General features: G+C 34.4%; 2 protein-coding genes across 2 annotated transcripts; one reads left to right on the plus strand and one right to left on the minus strand.

Moving 5' to 3' along the window:
* Positions 1-11: 11 nt before the first annotated feature.
* Positions 12-16,432, minus strand: LOC125662020 (mitochondrial coenzyme A transporter SLC25A42-like). Its single transcript, XM_048894195.2, has 8 exons — positions 16,286-16,432; positions 11,812-12,035; positions 10,703-10,811; positions 10,355-10,541; positions 8,212-8,328; positions 6,869-7,020; positions 5,004-5,126; positions 12-3,827 (listed from the first exon to the last, which is right to left on the minus strand). Exons 2-8 carry the CDS (start codon positions 11,968-11,970, stop codon positions 3,613-3,615), a joined length of 1,062 nt encoding a protein of 353 aa, XP_048750152.1. The 5' UTR covers positions 11,971-12,035; positions 16,286-16,432; the 3' UTR covers positions 12-3,612.
* Positions 16,433-16,461: 29 nt separating this feature from the next.
* Positions 16,462-21,106, plus strand: LOC125662021 (calmodulin-like protein 4). The gene is made up of 5 exons (XM_048894196.2): positions 16,462-16,625; positions 16,708-16,738; positions 17,315-17,452; positions 18,885-19,067; positions 20,588-21,106. The coding sequence occupies exons 1-5, from the start codon at positions 16,623-16,625 to the stop codon at positions 20,683-20,685; spliced, it is 453 nt and encodes a 150-aa protein (XP_048750153.2). The 5' UTR covers positions 16,462-16,622; the 3' UTR covers positions 20,686-21,106.
* The last annotated feature ends 2,338 nt before the right edge of the window (positions 21,107-23,444 follow it).

Below are 23,444 nucleotides of genomic sequence, written 5' to 3' on the forward strand. Positions count from 1 at the left end.
CAGCTGATAGCTAAGTATGAATCAACTTTTATTCAGGAAAAATATCACATAACGCATGAGGAATAAAAACAGATAGCACTCATAAGATATACAGAAATGTTCACGAATAGATGTCGTCTCTATATTGTAACATCGTCAGTATATTGCAACATCATTTCTCACTCATTCCACGCACACATACATGTACATTATTATAATAATTCATACATTATATGACACACCTATAAAAATTCACATTTTCTAACAAGCTCTATTCATTACCACAAAGTTTGTCAATATCCCAAAATGAAAGAGAAAATTTTAGTTAAAAAATGAAAACATGTATTTATCATCTTTAGTAACAGTCAGTCCTCTGAAAATTTCGTTGTTAAACATTTTTCTTACCAAAGCTTGCATATCTAGAATTATTTGTATTCTTACTTCCACATATATATATATATATATATATTCCATACACTGAAGACTCTTTACATGAATATACATCACACATTGATTAGAAATAAATTTTAGTTAGGAAGCAATCTGATGACATGTATGACAATCCTTAATTTATGACAAACACTTCACACACACTAAAAATTAGATCTACATGTATACACACAATCCACTCATATATATTTTTTTCATGTGATAAAAATGTTCCTCAACCTCTCCATTTATAAATATGCTCTACACAAACTCCTTCTCAATAGCATGAAATTGAGGTAATATTAAATTAAATACGGACCATGACGAAGGGAGATAACTCATTACAAAATATATGCTATACTGTAAGTACAGAATGAAATCATCTTATAAAACAGGGGCAATTATTACATACAGTATCAGATTTTAGGAATATCATATTTCTTTACTGCAGATATCAATTAAATTCCTCAAATATTCAGAATGTTAAGACTATAATGTCAATTTGGTTCAACTCATAAACACTTATTTCAAATTCTCTTAAATTTATGTTTGCTCCAGAAAATCGTTCATTCAAATTGCAAAAATAAAATAATAATGTTCACAAAATTTAGTTCTGTGCATTATTTGATACCTGAAACTAGAATATATCTACTTTGTGTATATTGCTGTTTATAAATCGACAAATGCCCTTGAATATGCCTTGTTATCTCTTCCAAATCAATAAATACACGTAATACACACACCAAATACCATATGAAAAAATCTAGCTTGTATTCGAACATAGAAAGTTACATCATATCTTTACCCATTTTAAACATCGTAACCTGTAACTCATGAACAGTGTAAAATGTTTCAGATTACTTTATTTCAAATCAAACGGTAAAAAATTTGTTTCATTACTTTTTTTAATAAAAAATTTATAGCTATGAAATTTTTAAGTGATTTATATTATTTATTTTTATATTATCAAATTATTAAATTGTAAAACTTATATTAACATAACATGAAGCACTATTAATAAAATACTGTACGTGATGCCTACATGTAACATGGAGCACTTTCAGCAAAATATTTGAATTCTGTATTGTAACATTACACGTGGCCGTTGCACTCAACAGCCGAAGGACTAGGTAACTGGTGATATAAAACGTATGAATGAAAACCCATCTAGATGATATTTCTGGCCCTAATGCTAAAAAAAATCCTTCAATTTCTCTGAAAATCAGTAATTTTGAAGTTGAAATCGCCACAAATTACAATTTTCCATTCTGATTCCTCTGGAAGATAATGTTAACCATTTCCTCGAAAATTGTCAATCAGTAATTAAAATAAAAATCACAGGCCATGTAGATTAACCAAAACCAGATTCATACACTTATAATGTCATCCTGATAAACATGAATATACAAGGATTAAAATTTGTCAATTAGCAGAACATGATCAACACATATGGTACATACTGTCTGAAGTCAGAGAAACATACAATATATGGGACAATTTAAAAACAAACTGGCAGGAAACCCATATTACAGTACATAGTCATTATATTCACTGCTATGACTATCATTAATTCTGCATGTCTTATCTACATGTATTCTACTTTATGTACACAGTTATCTTACCTTGAAATGTACATGTATACAGTTTTTAATTAAAGTAAACAAAATAAATAAAAAGAATCAAATAAGATTATTCAGATGACCTACGGTAGTTCTTTTCTGTTACAAGATGAATGAAATGAACAAACTTCATCTCAATGATTTACACAATCTAACACTGGCTGTGTGTTAGAAGACATGATTGTAGAAAACTGATTTCGAATGATTCACGGTAGTCCTTTACAGATTGTCTGTATACAATATAAATATGTAGCAGACCCCCACCCCACCCCACCCAATATCCATCACTCTCAGTTACTAGGGTGTATCGTATCATCTTGCCATTTATCAGTAGATCATATAATTCTAATTGAAAATTTTCCATGCAATAAACCAAAAGCTGTGTTCCTTGGATATCATCTTTCCAAATATGATCATTGTGGGGTTTGTTTTGTTTTGTTTTTGTTTTTGTTTTTTTTGGGGGGGGGGGGGGGGTCTGTTTCCTTGGTAATTTATTTTCTTTTAAATGAATAACTTTCAATTAACTTTGCATCCCCTCCTTTGATTGCGAGGGAAGCTAGAAATTTACTGGCAAGTTCTAGTGGTAAGCTTGCTAGGGTGGTGTATAAAGAAGGGAAAAGTTGGTTTTTTATCACAAGATGGCAGCAAAGGACGTTACCTGCTGATGCATCTATAACCTATGTGAAATTACTGGGCATAATGTATGCAGCATGCTGGAAGGACAACAAACCTAAATCTCTGTTCTTCAATGCCGATCTTCCTCAAACTTTGATAATCATGACAGATTTACCTTTGATATCAAAGTTACATTCTAATTAAAAAGTATACTTTTCATGACAACACAGTTAAGAAATCCCATGAAAACCTGTTGTATATCATAAAAGTTTCATTTACTAATTAAACATAATCTAAAATGAAATATATTATACACACAATATTTTCATATGTACAAAAACTTACGTTTAATTTATCTAAATTTGCTACTTAAATACAAGATTTTTCAATCTAAAATGCCAGGTTTCTGTGCAGAGCTCAAAAATTCAAAGTAGGTTCATTATAAATTTACATTTGTAAGACAACTGAAAAATTGTTGAAAGCAGTAAACAAGCTTGGAGAAGCAAATGAAGCAGTTTCTTTGAAGCATACACTGTAGATGTACAAGAGAGAAATATATACTTAAATCTGTGGAAAGTTTCTAAATCACACCAGATCATGTCACACTTCAGACACCAAATTTCTTACAAATTACCGGAAAGTCGGGAGAATGGGCAGTGATCCAGTAACACTTGTACAGCATATATTGAGATATAAAAAAATGACAACCCAAGGTTCATACATTGTTGCAAGAATCATTAATTACCTATCCCTGCTGCACAATATTATGCTCTTATTTCAACAAATGATAAAACAAAGAAATTTAAAAGAAACAGATTTTCTGAACATACAACTCTAGTCCTCTGATATGAAGACTGTCTTTCAACAGTAATCACAATATCACATTAATTATCGTTAACATATTCCTAAGAAAACTTGTACGGCAGAATTTAAACTACATATTCCTGAAGAGGCTACATGAACAGACTGTTTACGTCCAATCCTCATCGTCGATATGGAAATATGTGAAACTCCTAAGCCAGTGAAGGGAAATGTCGTACACAGTGAAACTGGTTCCCACAGCAATCGGGCCTTTGATCCAGTTCATGCTGAGTCCTTTGTAGAGACCCCTCCAGCCCTCGGTTCTCCAGACCAAACATACTGTCTTGTAGATGGAGGTGTAGTCGTGGCTGTGGCCTGTCACCCCTGTAATACAGCCATCAGAGTGAGTGAAAGGTCAAGATAACGAACAGTCTTGATCAAGTAAAGGAAGTAATCTGTAGTCAAATTGGTGTGAAATAAATCACCGTTTATCAGCAAGGAAGTTATTTTTGCAAAGTCTCTTTTAATCACAAAATAAGATTATTAAGTATACTTTTACATGTATACATAGTGTACACAAATCTCAATCATCGAAGAGCTTTACAGAATGTATATACATGTCTCACTAATATGTAACTGGAAAGGTGAAGATAATGAACAGTGATCAATTTTGTGACTCCTATAATGAATACAAAATTAAGAGTTGGCCAAACATGGACCCCTGGACACACCAGAGGTGGAATCAGGTGCCTAGGAGGAGAAAACATCCCCTGTTGACCAGTCACACCTGCTGTAAGCCCTATATCTTGATTGGGTGTCATCCGTTGTCAAACATTAGTGTGTAAACAACAGCAAACAATTGGTATGAAAGATGTCAGACAGCATTTGACCCATTGACAGGTACAATGTAGTATTGGCAAATTACATTGTTATAATGTCATAGAATTTGCGACATGCTACTAAATTTAGTACAATATCAAAATGGAGGGAAAAGTCTACAAAGTGGGGCATCCTCATACAGGGCACATTGGAATATTTCCATGGAACCTAGAGTTATTAAAACACAATATCGACCCTGATAGTACATACTACACACAGGATAAATGTCACCCTTATTTTCACCCTTATCCTACAAGGATGATTTTAAAACTCAATGAATAAAATTCTTTCATTACTTTAGAGTAGCAAGAAATAAACATGGGCAAATTTAGATTTGAACAAAACCATGTTCCATTGTCTTTGGATGAAAATAAAACAAGGCAAAAATTTCCCTCTATACAGTAAGTCAATTATAGGACTTCACTCTGACAACTTGAAACATATATACATGTACATTTAATTATCAAGGCAACAATACATATATTCTTTCCCCAAATTTTACAAATGCTGTAGAATTTTGCAAAAATACTGAAATATACAATAACAGTGCACCAGATAACACATTTGCACCTGTAGATGTCTTACCATGAAAGTTACAGATGGTCACAGACAGACATAAGAATATGTTCAGTGATTCCAACACACCCACAGTGACACACACACAAACAGAAAGAATCCTACCTGCTGTTTGCATCCTGCGACGTACAATGTCCAATGGATAAGAAGCAGATTGCCCTAATAAACCAGCCACTGCACCAAAACTCATCCTCTCAATGGGGGTGGGGTCCCGACCATCACAGTGACCTTGAAAAACATTAAGAGGTTCATATGCATATGTAGCTTACAATTGATTCAATCAAACATCAGAAGCCTCTGTTATAAATTGGAATTATGAATTAAACATTTGTGCGTCGTGATCGAGTTTCATGTTACAACAAGTCATTTCAAAATATTTACATTTCCAATGTTTTCACCTTTGATATCTTTACAAATTCTAATGAGAACCATTTCCTCATCAACTCAAACAATTCATGTATGATTTTTTATATAAAATATATACAACGATGACTAAGTACACATGATCCACATTTGATTAATTACACTTGGCGCTTTCGCCGTGTAGTTCGGCTCTTCAGAGTGCAACAAGTTTTACAAAAAGAGTACAATGTACTTGTTGATATATACAAGTAATATATTATATATGAAATAAAATTCATTTTTGAAATTACATGAGGGTATGAACTGCAGTGTTTCACACGGTCACACTTTTCATGAAGTGTTAATGCGCCTCATGAAGCGTGAAGTGTCGCATTTCATTCAGTCCTGGAATAATCACAATAAATCACCAATTTGATTTATATTCAAATAATTTAATTCTTATTGTATCCTTGTCTCTGATTGGTCAATTTCCAATTGAGGAATGCAGGTTATTTTTGTATAACCAAGTTTGGTCAGCTGGTTTGGTAAGGGGACACACCCCCTTGACAACCAGAGCTGGAACTATTTTTTTTCCCCTCTCTCTCTAAATTTACATTGCAGCTTCACTGTTTATAAAGCGTAAACTGACCCAAACCAGGTTATACTCGTATAACTTGCCACGGAATTAAAGTAATTCCTTAAATAGTATCAAAATATACATCTATGTTGTTTCAGTGTATTTCATTTGATAAAATAAAACCTGTCTTTTCCACTTTAAAAACCTTTACATTCATAAAATTTTGCAGGTCGATTGTACTAAGGTGGACATAAAGTGCTTCATTATTTTTACACACTCATAGTACAAAGTACCTTCATAAATACACTTCAATAAAATCTACACAGTATCTACTGGATTTCATCTTAATATGTTCTGCCCTCCTCTTCTTTAAACAGATAGTTGAATTTGCAAAAATCTCTGACAACACAAGCGATTAAAATACTTTGCAGATTGTGGGAAACACTAGGCACTGAGTGTGGCTGACTTTAATTGCTGTCGTGTTGAACTTTCATTTTTACATGTGACAGTGACCAATGTCTATCAAAAAGCATTGACCTTAACAATTGAGCTCATAAACTAAAGAATGTTTGTTTTGTTTATTTCAAAAGATAGACCAAGGGAGAAGTATTAGAGAGACAGACTGTTGTTCATAATTGTCCATGGTAACAATTTTCACCTAAAAATGTGAAAAGCATCCAAATGCTGTAAACCAACTATTATTCACATGTGAAAATTTTCCGCAATGTTCACAAAAACCTCTAAGTCGCGACGTGAACCAGTCCTTTAATGTCTCTCATATTTGTTTCAGATTGTTTAGCTTCTGAAAATTAGTCGCCAAGAACCAGTTTATCACTGGTAAAACACAAAATACAGTTGTTATTAGTCACCGAGAACCAGTTTATCACAGATAAATCACGAAATTAAGGCGTTATAGTAACCGAGAACCAGTTTATCACTGGTAAATAACGAAAATTGTTATTAGTCACCTAGAACCAGTTTATGACTGGTAAATCACGAAATAAAGTAGTTGAGAATAAAGGTTGGCTTAACATACGTATGCTTACAGTACCTGCATGCCACTTCTTCAGAGTTTCGTATGTGAAAAAGCTGGCCCCTGAGTAAGGAATCGACCCCAGTACTGTGGGTGTGAAGCCCCTGTAGAGATTGGCAGGTCCTTCGGATTTCACAATGTGTCGAAACACTGCCCACAAATTGCTGTACCTAAAAGATATTTAAAACAATGAAGCTACTGCTTGGTGATATCAACCTATTTTGAGGCAGTTTGTGCTTTTTTAACAGTGAATCAATGTGGATTTATCACAATATGAATGTTGAGGACTTAACCACAATATGAATGTTGAGGACTTAACCACAATATGAATGTTGGGGACTTATTAACCACAATATGAATGTTGAGGACTTATTAACCACAATATGAATGTTGAGGACTTATTAACCACAATATGAATGTTGAGGACTTAGTAACCACAATATGAATGTTGGGGACTTATTAACCACAATATGAATGTTGAGGACTTATTAACCACAATATGAATGTTGAGGACTTATTAACCACAATATGAATGTTGAGGACTTAACCACAATATGAATGTTGGGGACTTATTAACCACAATGTGAATGTTGAGGACTTATTAACCACAATATGAATGTTGAGGACTTATTAACCAAAATATGAATGTTGGGGACTTATTAACCACAATAGGAATGTTGAGGACTTAACCACAATATGAATGTTGGGTACTTAATGACAATAGGAATGTTGGGGACTTATTAACCACAATATGAATGTTGAGGACTTAGTAACCACAATATGAATGTTGGGGACTTATTAACCACAATATGAATGTTGAGGACTTATTAACCACAATATGAATGTTGAGGACTTAACCACAATATGAATGTTGGGGACTTATTAACCACAATGTGAATGTTGAGGACTTATTAACCACAATATGAATGTTGAGGACTTATTAACCAAAATATGAATGTTGGGGACTTATTAACCACAATAGGAATGTTGAGGACTTAACCACAATATGAATGTTGGGTACTTAATGACAATAGGAATGTTGGGGACTTATTAACCACAATATGAATGTTGAGGACTTGACCACAATATGAATGTTGAAGACTTGACCACAATATGAATATTGAAGACTTATGTACAGTTTAAATGTTGAGAACTTTTCTGTTTTGTGAATATTGAGGACTTTCTGTTGTGTAAATATTGAGGACTTACTGTTGTGTAAATATTGAGGACTTACTGTTGTGTAAATATTGAGGACTTACTGTTGTGTAAATATTGAGGACTTTTCTGTTGTGTAAATATTGAGGACTTTTCTGTTGTGTAAATATTGAGGACTTACTGTTGTGTAAATATTGAGGACTTACTGCGCTTTAACAGTGACTGCCATTCTGGCCCTCATCAGGTCCAGTGGATATGTGAGAGATGAGGATGTTACTCCAGCCATAGACCCCGCCAGGAAGCGCAGGTGTGGAGGAAGATGTCTACAGTACAATCAAAATAGTCACTATAGACACAATATAGACACTATAGGCACACATAAACACAATATAGACACACTGTAGACACACTATACATACAGACACAATATATACACTATATGCACACATAAACACATTATAGACACAATATAGACACACTGTAGACACAATATAGACACATCATAGACACAATATAGACACACTATAGACACACTATACATACAGGTGTGGAAGATGTCTACAGTATAAACAAAATAGACAATATAGACAGGGCTCGAAATTAGCGAAAAATATTCACAAAATGCAAGTACATTTGAAAAACAGCGAGTAAAAATAGTGGACACTCGAAAATCTTAGCAAGTGGCGATTTACAAACTATGATCATATCGTATCCATTTTATACGGTGATGCGCTATTCGTTTTTCTTAAACTTGCACTCTGAATCATACAAACGCTTACATGAACGACCGAAATCAACAACCGTTTCTATCTGGATTTTTCTTTTATGATATTTTAAGAAACTCAGAGTCAAACAAATGCTTTAGAGGTCGGGCATCGCATTATGATGAAAAATAGACATGAGCCACGAGTCCTGTTCACCTATAGGGGTGATTAAATTGGATTCGAAGTATGAGGTTTTTGTTATTCATTTATCTAAAAAAAATTCGGAGTCTATGTTTTACCAAGTCTTCCTGTAGTCATTTTTATCAGAATCATCAGAATGTCCTATCTAAATTAATTTATTGTCATATTGAGGTCAGGTTGTAGTGATGACACGAGTGCACTGCTCACCGCATAAACGATTATCAAAAAAGTTCATTGGGCTCATGATTGTGCTTCTTATAAGACCATGAGTCCGGGATTTGCTTTGAAAAATCACTAGTGACAACCCTGATGTGCCATGAAATTGGGAGACTGGATCTAAACCTGCGGTAAACAGGTTGGGAATTAGAGGTGCGATAATCAAGAGGAGACCTAAACATTGCACCATATGACCTACGTAACTTAGTGTCTTATTCCAAACGATGCCTGTTGACCCACTAGGCTCAGTAATGATGGGGAAAATCATTGATTAAAAAAATATGAAAAAAGAGCACTACTTCTTTATTTTTATTTTAGCTTGTAGGTTTTCATTTTAGCCTGTGGATTTTTTACCCACAGGCTAAAAATAGCCTGTGGTAGAAAAAGTTAATTTCAACCCCTGTACAGACACAATATAGTCACTATACAGCAATTTTTTTCCTTATATAACTGGTACCGATAAACGGTACCATTCCCAATGCCAAAAACCATTAATTTTTCCCAATTTTGAGACTAAAAATTCCCAATTTACTACTTCTTGTTTTGTAGAACTCTTTTTTCTTTTCTTTTAGTTGAAATCATTTGCCGATACATTGGTAGAAAATTCCCAATTTGTTCGATTTTGATGCTATTTTTCCCAATTGAATGGGTACCGGTACCAGTACCAATGGGTAGAAAAAAATCGCTGTTATAGACACAAAATAGTCACAATAGACACACATAAACACATTATAGACACAATATAGACACACTATACATACAGGTGTGGAAGATGTCTACAGTATAAACAAAATAGACAATATAGACACATTCTAGACATACTATAGACAAATTCTAGACATACTATAGACAAATTCTAGACACACTACACATACAGATGTGGAGGAAGATGTCTGCAGTATATACACACTCAACACCATCTATACACACTCAATACACACATGTAATATGTATATACACTCAATATATACACACTCAATACATACACAATATGTATAAAATACACACTCAATACATACACAATAGCTCACACACTCACTTACACACAAATGGTCCCATCATTCTCACAATGAATTGAAAGGGGATAATAACCAAAATTTTAAAATATAATTTTATCGCATCCCCCCCCCCCTCTCCCCAAACTGCAGGGGAAAATTCTGGAGAACTGGGCTTGCTGTGTGTGTAACCACTAAACAAAACTTCTGAAAATCTGTGTTCAGCTTCTTACTGTTTCCTCTTGTCTGTGCTCAGCAGGCGTTTATACTGTTCATGAGCGGTGTACTGGATAGAGGCATAGGGAATGATCCGCACCATGGTGGCCGAGTTCCCTCTCCAAAGCTTAGTCACCCCCTCCTTCTTCACCGTGTCTACGAGGAACAGAATCGCCCCTCTGAAGGAAAACTGTCTGTTGGAAACTGTAAGGATATCACAGAAAATTACAGTTTGTCAATACTATCTTTTTAGTTGAATTTCGTTTTGAGAGGACTCATTTCAGTAATGTTCTCATAGTATATTAGAAGTTGATTTCTGATCTATCCCAGACTTACATAGTTGAGAGGTGCTTTTACAGACTTACTTTGGAAGTTGATTTTTGTTCTGTCCAGCGGTGCTATCACAGTCTTCGCCACGGCTCCGGCCATTGCTCCAGCAATTAGAGACGTAATAATTTTGTTGTGGTTTGGCACCTACATATATCACAAGACATTTTCAAAACATAATTCAAAAACATTAAAAATGTCATACACAAACATTGAAGTGTCATACACAAACAATGCAGTGTCATACACAAACATTGAAGTGTCATACACAAACATTGCAGTGTCATACACAAACATTGAAGTGTCATACACAAACAATGCAGTGTCATACACAAACATTGAAGTGTCATACACAAACATTGAAGGTCATACACAAACATTGAAGTGTAATACACAAACATCTTTATTTCACAATGTAAATAAATCCACAAATGTTTCTTAAAACAAGTTGTCTTAAGCAGAGTATTCCTAAGAACAAATTCTCTTCAACTGTGACGCTTTCGTAATCATGTGACACTATGTTTCACAAATGACAAAAATGATGACATCACTGACAAGTTCCCGTACCAAAGTTCACATAGATTTATGAGAAAAACAAGACCCCTGACTAGTTTCAAATATTATATATATTTAAATAAAGTCAAATAAAATCTTTACTTACCTGTATATTTCAAAGTTTATTAAAATATTTTCTTAACTGTTTGCTAGTATAGTTAATATGATAGTTTAACAATATTAAAATGTGTTTGAAATCAACAATTATTTATGAATGTTTTTTTATTATTATTCAATTATGTAATGTGCAATGGCCAATCGTTTTCATATCTACTGAGCCAAGGGATAGTAAACGTTTTCTAATGACCAGTAAATGTCTAAGCTGATAGCTCGGTATCCTGAGGTCAGCGAATAAAAATAGAGTCATAGAAGAAAAATGGAGTTTTGATTGTAACACACTAATTGAAATTGGACTAATTGCATTTAATTTCTACTTACTTTCTATCAATCTTATTTCTTAAAATCTTTCACAATCATTACTTCTGTATATTTCACCATAAACTCATATATGTTCCTTTTGACAAATTGGATATTTGGTAGACGTTACATTTGGGGAATTTGGCTAAGATTTTTACCTTTCACTTAAACTTACTTTTAAATTAATTTCATGTTCCCTGTGGGTGATTTCATCTTCGCTGCCCTCATGCTCCGCCATTGTGACTTGAATATCTCTCATGGATGCCCCCCGCATGGCTATTTCTGGAATAATCTGGTCGGCCTTTTCCGTCTTCATGGTTTCTTGATTATGCATTGATGGGGTTTCTAACTGTTTTTGGCAATGTTGGTTTTTCTTATACAAACATCACATTCTGCTTGCTGCAATGTAATTCAAAATTACAAGTTTAATGATTTTGTACAAATTCTAAAGAATATTGCATTGAAAGAAAATTACATGTATAACCTGATCCATAAATCAGAGGGAACATAAATACAGCTTCCCTTAACTGTTAATTCATATATAATTCAAAATAGTATCCATCATGCTGCATAGCATATCATTTAGCTCATAATATAGATAATTTGTTCCAAGTAAATCACTGTAAACCAACTTTTATTCAAGTGTGAGAAAATTTCGCAAGATTCGTGAGAACTTAATAGTCGGAAATTTATCGTCAGTTCATCACAAACCAGTCCTTGAATGTCTGTCATAGGCTTGAAAAAGGCTCAATCGCGAAAATTACTTGCCGTGAACCAGTTTACCACAGGTGAATCGTGAAATAAAGTAGCAGCGAATTTACAGTATATCAAAAGAGTCAAAAGTAAATCAAAAGTATATATCGCATACTAGTCCAAATTAACAAAATTAATTATTCATTCAATTAAAACATGTCTTGTCTAGTAAATTAATTTTCCTGTTTATGTAGATATCCTCTCAGTCTGATTCTACTGGTAAAGATCACTATTATTCCCATGGAGATCCATGTTAGAATAGGTCCTCAGTACTTGCTTTTCATAAGAGGTGACTAAATGGGATGGTCATTCGGATGAGATTGCAAAAACAGTGACCCCGTGTCACAGGTTTGGCACAATAAAGGTCCCTCCCTGCTCAAAGGCTGTAAGCACCAAGCATAGGTCTAAATTTTGCAACCCTTCACCGGCAGTGGTGACATACGTCTCCATATGAGTGAAAGATTCTCGAGTGGGACATGAAACAATATACAACCAACCAACCATAACTATATTATATTAATTTTCAATTTCACATTGGCAAAAGAAAAAGATGGTACTCAGATAACTCTAGCATGCATTATAAAATACTATCATAAATAATAATAATTAAATGTCTAAAAGTGGGCAAAAAAACCCAATCACATCAATGGTGATGGATGGAATCAACTTTCATCTTTAAAACTAAATTGCTTTCCATATGTTCTTTTTAAAGGGACTGGTTCACGATTTTTGAAAAAATATTTTTCACTTTATATGTTAAACATCAAAAATATTATAAATCATTTAATGTTGACAGCCAAAATTTTGACCTTCTGAATGCAAGAATAAAAGCAATATTTTAGCCTTAAATCTGTGTTATGTAAACAAAGACTCGAGTCTTTTTATGTATGCAAACAAACTAGTGAAATATTAATTTTGTAATATAAAACATCTCAATTTTGCAGTCACAAATTTTAACATTTAGATGACACATTTTACCCAAAGAATGTTCCATATGTGAAAGATATAATAAACTTAAATCAATATCCATTTCTTCTAAAAATTTCGTAATTATAACATACCACAATCTTCGTTTACAAAACAAATAATAAACTCTCTAAAATGAGCTTCTGTGATAATGTATAACCTTAATTTTTATGTAAAATCTTGTAAACACATTAGACAGTAGATTTTAATCATTAAAAGTGAAAAACACAATTTTGCATGGGGAAAATCGTGAATCAGTCCCTTTAAGGTGTATGAAAGCCCCAGGGGCCATTTTATTTATTACCTCTTACAACTTATTTGTTATATTTTTTTTGTTACAACTTATTTATTATAATTAATTAGTAGGGCTTCTGTATAGGTAGACCTAACAGACAAAAGTTTTTTCAAGTATGTTTTTACGTTTAGAGGTCATATCAGGTGTGTAGCAGCCAGGAAAGAAAATTAAGTGCACGCAAAATTGCGGCAAGGGGTCTTGAAGCCAAGTGGCTCCAGGGCAGAACCTTTGTGGGGTCCAGGGGTGAAGCTCCTGGGTTTTACCAATGAGATCACCTATTTTTTGTGCATATAAAAACAGGGTTGGCAAAAAAGTGGTCAATATGAGTATTGACCGGGCCGGTGGTCAATACTGGTTAAAACCGGTCAATACTGGTCAATAGTGGTCAATACTGGTTGATTGAAAATTGTTTGGTCATTATAGTCTGTGTTGTTGGTTATTTTAAATGTTTCAGTGGCCATTATGGTAAATACTGTAATTCATAACATGCACTATCAGTTTATAATATACTTGCAAGTCATAATATTAAATAAATAATGTAAATGACTCAATTAAATAGGGGAAGATATAAAAGTTTATTGTAAAAATTAAAAACTGTTTCGTGGCCGTATTACTTTGGCACTGACAACAGCATTGCAGTCTTTACATCTTGCTGTGGTCTTGTTGTTGTCCTCAACAATATCATAGAAATTCCAAAATGTTTTGTTGAAGCCATAGATAGTATGATGGGGGAAGTGTTTTCTATTTCTATTCAAATTCTTTAGTTTATCAAGAACTACCTATTGTTTCAAATCTTCATTTAACTGTTAAATAAACATTTTAGGGGGTGTGCTGGTGATGTTTTCATAACAATAACATGTACACTGGTCCTCTCTGGTCCCAGAGTATGCTAATTAACATCTGTCAACTCTGTTTCCTGTGCTCAGGTACATCTCCTGCTCTGTACATTGCAACACATTGTTTATCTACAGCATCAGTCACCCAATTCATATTAAATCACTGTGTTTATTTAATGTCCTGTTATTCTTAATCTGTCCAGGTACATGTATAAGAAGATCCTATTGTCTAGTTATGCTATATGTGACCCTCTTTTATAGTTCTGAAGATATTATGGTCACAGTTTCAGCAAACCAAATATATTAAACTTATGAAATTACATCTAATTATATAATGAAAATTATTGATGACCAATTGATCCATATATCATAATGAAAAGGCTTAATTTATCTTTGCAAAAAATATGCAAAAATAGGAAAATGGACAGTTTAAATCTCAATTGACCAGTATTGACCACTTAGGGAGTATTGACCGGGATGGTTAAAACCAGTTAAAACCGGGGGCGGTTTTAACCGCCCAACCCTGTATAAAAACAGGGTTTATTAACTTCCAAAATAAAAAGAATTCACAAATTTATTTTCTAACACATTTTCTGATGCCAACTCACCATGTGTACTTAGACTCAGTGATTTTTCTACATTTTTTACAAGGGTTCTGTGGATTTCGAATTGGGAAAAATCAATTTTATCGTAAATAAGTTTTGAAATCACATTAAACATTAATTATCTTTATTTTACACATCTAATTTTCTTTAACCTTCTAAAATTTTCAACTATTCTATCCAAATCATCATTCCCATACCCAAATTTATATTCCGGGAGATGTTTACATCAGAAGCTATGCACACAGTTACATCATGGCCTCACAGTCCTCTCATACCCAAATGTTAAAAATGTAGAAAAATCACTGTCCTCTCTTTTCAATGATGTATACGCAGCTGCACACTTGCATATTGGCGTAGCGCGCCTGCTCTGCATATTTAAAAAGGATCTTTCGTACAAACTATTACTTTATATGGTCAATGAAATGTTTATCTGACTTTTGCAGAACACAATTGAAGATCAATCAAACATGTGCTTAAATGCATGTTAATTAATATACCTCCACAGTTGAATACACAACCAACGAGATTGTATTTGTTAAAGAAAACTTCAAAAGCATTAAAAAGACATTCACAAATTTTGCAAACTGAGAGTTTATATAAACTCTTCTGACTGTTGAATAGATAAATGTCAAAGAGCAGACACTACACTAACTCAACAAGCTGAGACTTATTTGTTAGGCTGTAAATCTTTCAAAATATCAAAATAGAAAAAATCAACATGATATATATGAATAGTATTCCCTAGTTTTGATTTCTCTTAAAAATTATAAAGCTTCATTCATAAGAATATTAGAAATGTTGACACAAACATTACTGACTGCTGTCATAATCTCTTAATATTAAATATCATAGTACACAGGGAGTCTCACACAGGGATCCGGGGGTGCTTATGCAATACATGTAATACTAGATTCATGCCCTCTAAAATGCGATTAAGTTTTTCTCATATCTAAATATTTTTTCAATAATTGACCAGAGCAATTATTTTACTTTGGACAATATAAGTCTAAACCGGGCAGTCAAATATGAGTTACGTGCCCGATCGGATAACGACCGAATTGTTAACCTTCCTATCAAATATAAAATGCTCCATGACGTACACATATATCGATGCAACTCCCCTCGTATTTAACGCAGACGACATTTACTGAGGAAACCTCACTAAAGCGATATTTACTAATTACATAAACTTACTGTTTATGAATGCAGGTCACAATAAATGCAAATTTATATTCCGGGAGATGTTTACATCAGAAGCTACGCACACAGTTACATCACGGCCTCAGTCCTCTCAACACAAATGTGTTGATTTTAGAGTTATCCCCCGTTACATTTCATAGTTCCGCATAGAATGTATTTTTGACTTTCTTGTTTTACATCCTGTTAAAGAAATGAAATAATACAATCATAACACATTACAATATCGTTTGTCAGAAATCCATTCAATTATTTTATATTTGATGACATCTTATGAAACTTTAGAAGCTCCGCAGAAAATTGTTTACAAAGGGGAATAATCGATCAAACCATCATGGTAATGATATCTGAATTTGAAAATAAAAGTGAGAAATTTCTTTTCCTTCTTGCGATCTAACTATTTCTTTTTTATTTTACAGGCAAAGTTTTTCAGTCAGACGGATATAGACAGTAAGTAAATGCTTCCTATTTTCTCACCTGGCCGATTTTCGCACCTGTAGATCAAGTGACCACGCCCACAGACGGCTAGCATACCTTGTATTATACCTTCTGTTGTAAATAAATCTGAAATACCTTTTATTCATTTCCTTTAAAACTTCATAAAACAGCACGCAAACATTGAGTAGTTATGGTAATGGCTTAGCACTTGTCACTATGATATATATACATACAGTATTACATACTTGCCACTCTGTATATTTCCCTCTACATACTCCAGAAGAAATAAAGAAACTAGTTAAATATACTCAAGCTCAATCAACTTTGCAATATTTCTATTACTATCATTACGGTATCTTTTTATGTCAAGTATGCAAATATTAATATGCATCATGTACATGTACATAGTCTCAGATGGGTGACTGTATTGTTCTCTAGAGATTTATTGCATGAATGGGGAAAATAGATTTGTAATAAGCCTCGACCTAATAGCTTATTAGGATAGACTCCACGAAATAAGTAATTCTGTTTTGTATTTTGTGTTATTGCTTAATTTGTTTAAAAACAACAACATCTGTATTGTTTTAGAGTTCAAGGAATGCTTCTTCTTCCATGCAAGGAGGGGGCACATTTCCCAGGAGCAGGAGTTGTCCCTTATAATGAGGTCACTGGGATATAGTCCCACCCCACAGGAGGTGTCCAAGTACTTCAATAAGTACAACAAAGGTAAATTCCAGCGCAGTCTATGTATCACAGCGGAGCTGAGGTCTCACACAAACTGAGTATACATTTATACCATGATTGCTTTGATATATTCCTCAGAAACATGAAAGTTAGAAGAGAAGTAGGTCAGAGTTTTGGGGGCTGACCTTGATTTGTTCTCAGGTGACCCTGGGGGAGGAGATAGGGGTAGGGAGGGGTATATGAATCCGCTCGGAACCGACTGGTGTATATATATGGGATCCTTAATTTGCCTCTTCATTTTCAAACAATGCTGGGCTGCTTCAGGCCCTTATTTAATGAATGCATCACCTCTCACTTTCTACCTTTGCCTTCATTAATTCATTAGATGCTCCATGTTTACATTATATATCGAAGCCATAAATGATGTATACTGTATATGTGTGTAGCGGTCGGCCGGGTTCGATCACAGGTGGCCAGTTAGCTCAGTTGGTAGAGCACCTGACTAGAGATTCAGGGGGCCCGGGTTCGAATCCCGGTCTGGTCCGTTGCATTTTCTCCCTTTCCTGTTACATGTGCATTCTAATTCTTCTAGATAAACACTCTATGTATACGAGTAATTTATTTAGAAAGGAAAATAACTCTGACCACCATTGGAAACCCAGTCGGTCACACATCTTGAGGTAAAAGAAGTGTGACTGATCGTGGATTTCCGACATCGAACTCTGACCAGCAGATGAAATACTGGGTCTGCAATCCAGGAATTGTTGAAAGGGGAGGGGAGATTCTACCATTCATTTTGGTTTTCACAGGGGGGAGGGGTGTGCAGCCTCAAAATGCATCATTTATTTACATTTTTTTAGCAAAATTTTCTAACAAAAGGAGGGGGGGGGTCTGACCACTGGACACCCCCCTCCTTTCTGGATCTGCCACAGATACATTTGTTGATATGGTTAAACCTGACTTTGAGATTATTCGATATTTTCAGCTCAGTGACACCTGATTTATAGCCTTTCTGATCTCCTATTGTCTGGTGGTTACCTCTAATGTCCGTCCGTCTGTAAGCTTTACACATTTTCAACTTTTAAGAATCTTCAGGTACTGCAGATTCAGTTTCCTTCAAATCAGGACCCATGAATAGGATGGGACCTCATTAAGGGATCAAAGTTTTACATTGTTATATCTTTGAAAAAAAAAATTCTACATGATTATTATATAATTATATAATGATATGCAAGCATTCCAATGTAGTGCTGATTCATATATGTGTCTGGGATTGGCTTAAATAGGAAATCAAAGTTTTACATGAGAATATATAAGAAATTCGTAAAAAACAATAATTCATTATTATATGTCACAGGGCCACATTAAATCATATCAATATATGTAAATCTTCCTCTGAAGAGCACAGAGACTAAAATGACTTAGGTGAGCATTGTGGCCCGTGGTCAATTTATGTTGTTGTTTTTTTTCCTAGACAATAAAATAGAATTTGCCTCATTCCTGGAAGCAATGCACGACCAATCAAGTGCTGAAAATCCTGAAAAAGAATTACTGAATGCCTTTAAGTCACATGACAAAGAGAAGAGGGGTTATGTTAATGCAGCCGAGGTCCAACATATCATGATGAACATAGGAGAAAGACTGAGTCGACAGGAAGGTAACATTCAAAATGTTTCTCTTGAGTTAGAATTTATAACTCTGTTTGCCTGATCAGGATATAGGGCTCACGGCAGGTGTGACCGGTCGACAGGGGATGCTTACTCCTCCTAGGCACCTGATCCCACCTCTGGTATATCCAGGGGTCCGTGATTGCCCAACTCTCTATTTTGTATTGCTTGTGGGATTGATCACTGCTCATTATCTTCATCTTTCATTTAAGAAATAAATTTCATTTTTGAAATACAACTGTATATATACATGTATGAGACATGAATCTATATTTATGGTATCACAGAGTTCGGGTCCAAAATGGGCGTAGCCCGTGTGGGTATTCACTGAGGGTATGAACTGTGATACTTTACGCCTGGATTATTCATGCAGCATGTTAGTATGCCAGTGTAAAGCAGTTCAATCCCTTATGCATTGTATGTATTTTCAAAAATGAAATTATTTTTTATATTTTTATTACTGTCAGAGATTTCCCAGCTGTTAAAATAGTCGTACTATTTTTATCAAGATTCATGTGCACATCATTCACATTCATGAAGGAATAGCTATTATATCAATTGGTAAAGATGAATGAATGAAGGCATAAACATCGGAAATGTATAATTTGAGGATTGTATAGTTGTCAACTTACCACACACACACTAAAATTGGAGGGTGACACTTGACATTAGACAGTTTCAATTCAAATTTTATTTACATAATCAACCCCACAGAAATTAATATCAATTTCCTTAAAACATATTCCTGTACAAAATGTTGGTATATTCCACACACTTGTTTATAATCTTGCCACCTACTTTCAGACTGTTAAAGGTAAATTGTAGACATGCTTGTTTGTCTGTTCGTACATTGTAACTCTAAATGATCTGAATATTGAATGAAGACCAGGACCAATTTATAAATAATAGGACGGGACAATGAGCAGATCATAGCACTCCACAAACACATCTGTTATTTCAGGAATACTGCCATACTGATACACCCTCCCCCCTCCTAAAAATGTAATAGCTTTGAAAATAATTTATATGAAATGTTTGAATTGTGTTTTACAGACATCTTTGATGGATTTATGTATTAGATATAATTTGTTGAAGATATGAATGTTTTGATAGATGTATATTTGTAGCCATTACATGAACTATTTTGTATTGAACACATGAATGCTTTGATGAATTTGTATATGAAAACTATAATAGATTTTTACATGCACTCTTTATTGTTTGAAGTTAGGAAAGTTTTAGATTTTACACAAACTCTTTAGTGTTTAAAGATATGAAAGCTTTGATACATGCATGTAGCTCAGTGACAAAATGTAGTGCCAAGCCAATCTGATTGAAGTCATGCAGCTCCTCGATCCGCTCTTTAGCAACAATATAAAAAAGGAGCTAATTTTAATCAGAACGGTGGTAAGCTTGCTGGTCACTAAGTCTCCTATCCTTCTTTTATAGGACAAAATACAGGTTAAATACTTTGATTTTTCCACGTCGATAGAATCCTTTCTGTTTGCAGTTGATGCTTTATTCCGAGAGCTTGGTGTTCAACCCGGAGGACAGATACGCTACAATGATTTCGTGAAAGCACTGCTGACTCCTGTTCCGGACTACTGAGTCCAGTCTTTTGGTCGTGTTATTTCCAGGACCACCACACAATCAAAAGTCGCCTGAAAGACAAATGTACATTAAAGAGGGAGACCAATCTCCAACAATAGACTTATTCTGATCAATACAATGAAAACAATGCTTAAAATTCTGAGTACAATGCTACATGTTAACATATAGAAGATATATCTACATGTATTATTAGAGTATTTGAATGGAGTTAGATAAGATATTGGTTAAGTAATCCACAGCATTTCCACATGTATTCTGCATTTTTGATTTATTTTGCCCATACCGTGATTTAAAAGTACACACATGATTATATATTCAATATTAAAATTGCATTTGTGTATATATATATAACCTACATTAATGTTGAACATTGTAATCATGAGAAGTTGTGAGATAAAATGTAATGATTTATAGTGAATTCTATTTTTGTGTGTTTCGTGTTCTAGCTCGCCTGTTACTGTCGTGACTCTCCACTGCCAACCCTCATGATCGAGAAAAATGGAGATCTGAGGTGAGATCTGCCTTGCATGCAGCTAGCCAGCTATCTGAAAGGGGACCATTGGTATGGACAATGAGCTAGCCAGCTTATCTAGAAAGGGGGCCCACTAGAGTGGACAATGAACTAGTCAGCTATCTGGAAGGGGGACCCACTGGTGTAGACAAAGCCCCACTGGTGTAGACAATGCCCCATGACCTGCACGTAAATTAAAGGAACTGACTGACATCGATAACATCAGTGTCTGATAGTGTCATAAACTTCAATCTTGGCTTTATCTTTTGGACCAATGGGGATAGGGCTCTGTTATTCATTTGGTTCCTAGACTTTTGACATGTCATTGACCTTGAAATTTGACCTATTTTTAAAAATCTTGAACCATGGTGCTATATCTTTTGAAATTAGGGAAATGTGGTTGAGTGGAGTCACACTTCCTGACAAGTTAATACACTGTCTACTGAATTAGTAGTCAATCGATAACAGGATCATATCAACCAATGTTAATGTTGTCTTTGAATGAACTGCATAAAACTTATAAGATGCAGTTTACCATCGGTCAGGTTTTCAGTTGTGAAATTTCTTAAATATTTTTACAGGATTTGTCTGCCTCTGACAAATAAATTGAAGGGAGAGATTTTTTTCTAAATATTAAAAATATGGCTTCACACAGCCTTTTTACTGAGAAGTTTCTTTGACGTTTTAAGTATTATTCTACTTTTTCCTCAAAATAGAAATTCTGGTGAATGATTTTTCAAAATAATTCAATTGAAATGGACATCAAAGATGATGTGTTCTCTCAGCATGAGTCATGATTAATCGTACATCTGTGTCGATTAACTTACTGAATTGTCAATTGTGAACATCGATGGGTATTTGAAATAAATTTACTGTCACAAGTAGGTCATCCATACATGTATATGATTACATATGTACACATAATTATGTAAATATATATATATATATATAATAGAGAGAGGGGGGGGGAGCGAGAGAGAGGTTGTAGTTTGAAAATGTTAATGAGTATATACACTATTACATGTGTAGTTCAAAGTGTAGTGTTCAAATTGGGTTCCGATACCGCGCTGGTACCAGTTAGCGCACCTGACTCCAAAGTTCAGAAGGCCTGAGTTCGAATCTCGGGCTAGTCCTGCTCTGACAGCCTCTGGCACTGATAGCTGAAAATGTTTGCCAGGGGATTAAGATCCTTAGTTATTGTCTTCAAGGTGTGAAGACATGTTGAGAGGGATGGATGTACCCAAGGTACAACTTAATCGGTAATATACGAGAGTCCTGGTCTAAAGGTAGAATCCCGCTTTCGTGCGTCGTATTTTTCCTTTCTGTTGTAAATGTAAAATCAGGGACATGTGATATATGATTTATTGACCAATTATGGACCCACAAGGGGCACATATACAAAGAACAGTTAAGATTTAAGACATATACAAGAGAGAGACACATGCAAAGCATACATGTATTTAACAAAGTTTTGATTACAATACAATTTAGATTGATTGCAATTTAAAGTGTATCGTAATCAAATCTATGTCAAATATGTCTCTGGTAAAATGTTTGATATAAATATGAAAATTATTACTATACTTCTGAAACATATGCAGTGCCGATAAGCGGTATTCGGTATGAATGCTAAATCTGTACATCGATTTCAAATTGATGTTTGTATTCGTGTGCTCAGTATTGATGAAATTCATGCATTAATCAATGGTGTGTCTGACATGTGAAATGCTTTCTCTGTAATCCGTAACACAGGTACTCGACGTTTTAAATATATGACCTATGATAAAAAAAATTATCTTCCTATAGTTTGTTTATAGGAAGACATTTTTTTTTTAATTATAGATATTTACAACCTCGAGTGCCTTTGATCCGTAATTCGTATTTTGTTCGATCAAATGATACTACATGTAAAACAGGAAGATTCTTTCTGGGGCTTGATAACCTACACACTCGCTGTAGAATTAGAGGGGTTACATGTACATGCACGGTAGTTGTAACACCCCCTCCCCTTCCATTCAATTGCATGAATATCTAAAAAAAAAAAAAAAAAAAAAAAAAAAGGGGGGGGGTCCGTTTTGCCAGTTTGGACTCTGCAACCCCACCCCTTTCGCTCCTTTCTGGTGACGGAAAAGGAACAGACTTTGGTCGCAACCAATATCCCTTTTGAAAAAATTCTTGATGGGATTCAATATATCATTTTGAAATCAAGAAATCACCCCTCTGTTTCAAAAGGACTTATGCTACT

Source organism: Ostrea edulis, chromosome 8 (genome assembly GCF_947568905.1).
Source record: "Ostrea edulis chromosome 8, xbOstEdul1.1, whole genome shotgun sequence".
NCBI lineage: Eukaryota > Metazoa > Mollusca > Bivalvia > Ostreida > Ostreidae > Ostrea > Ostrea edulis.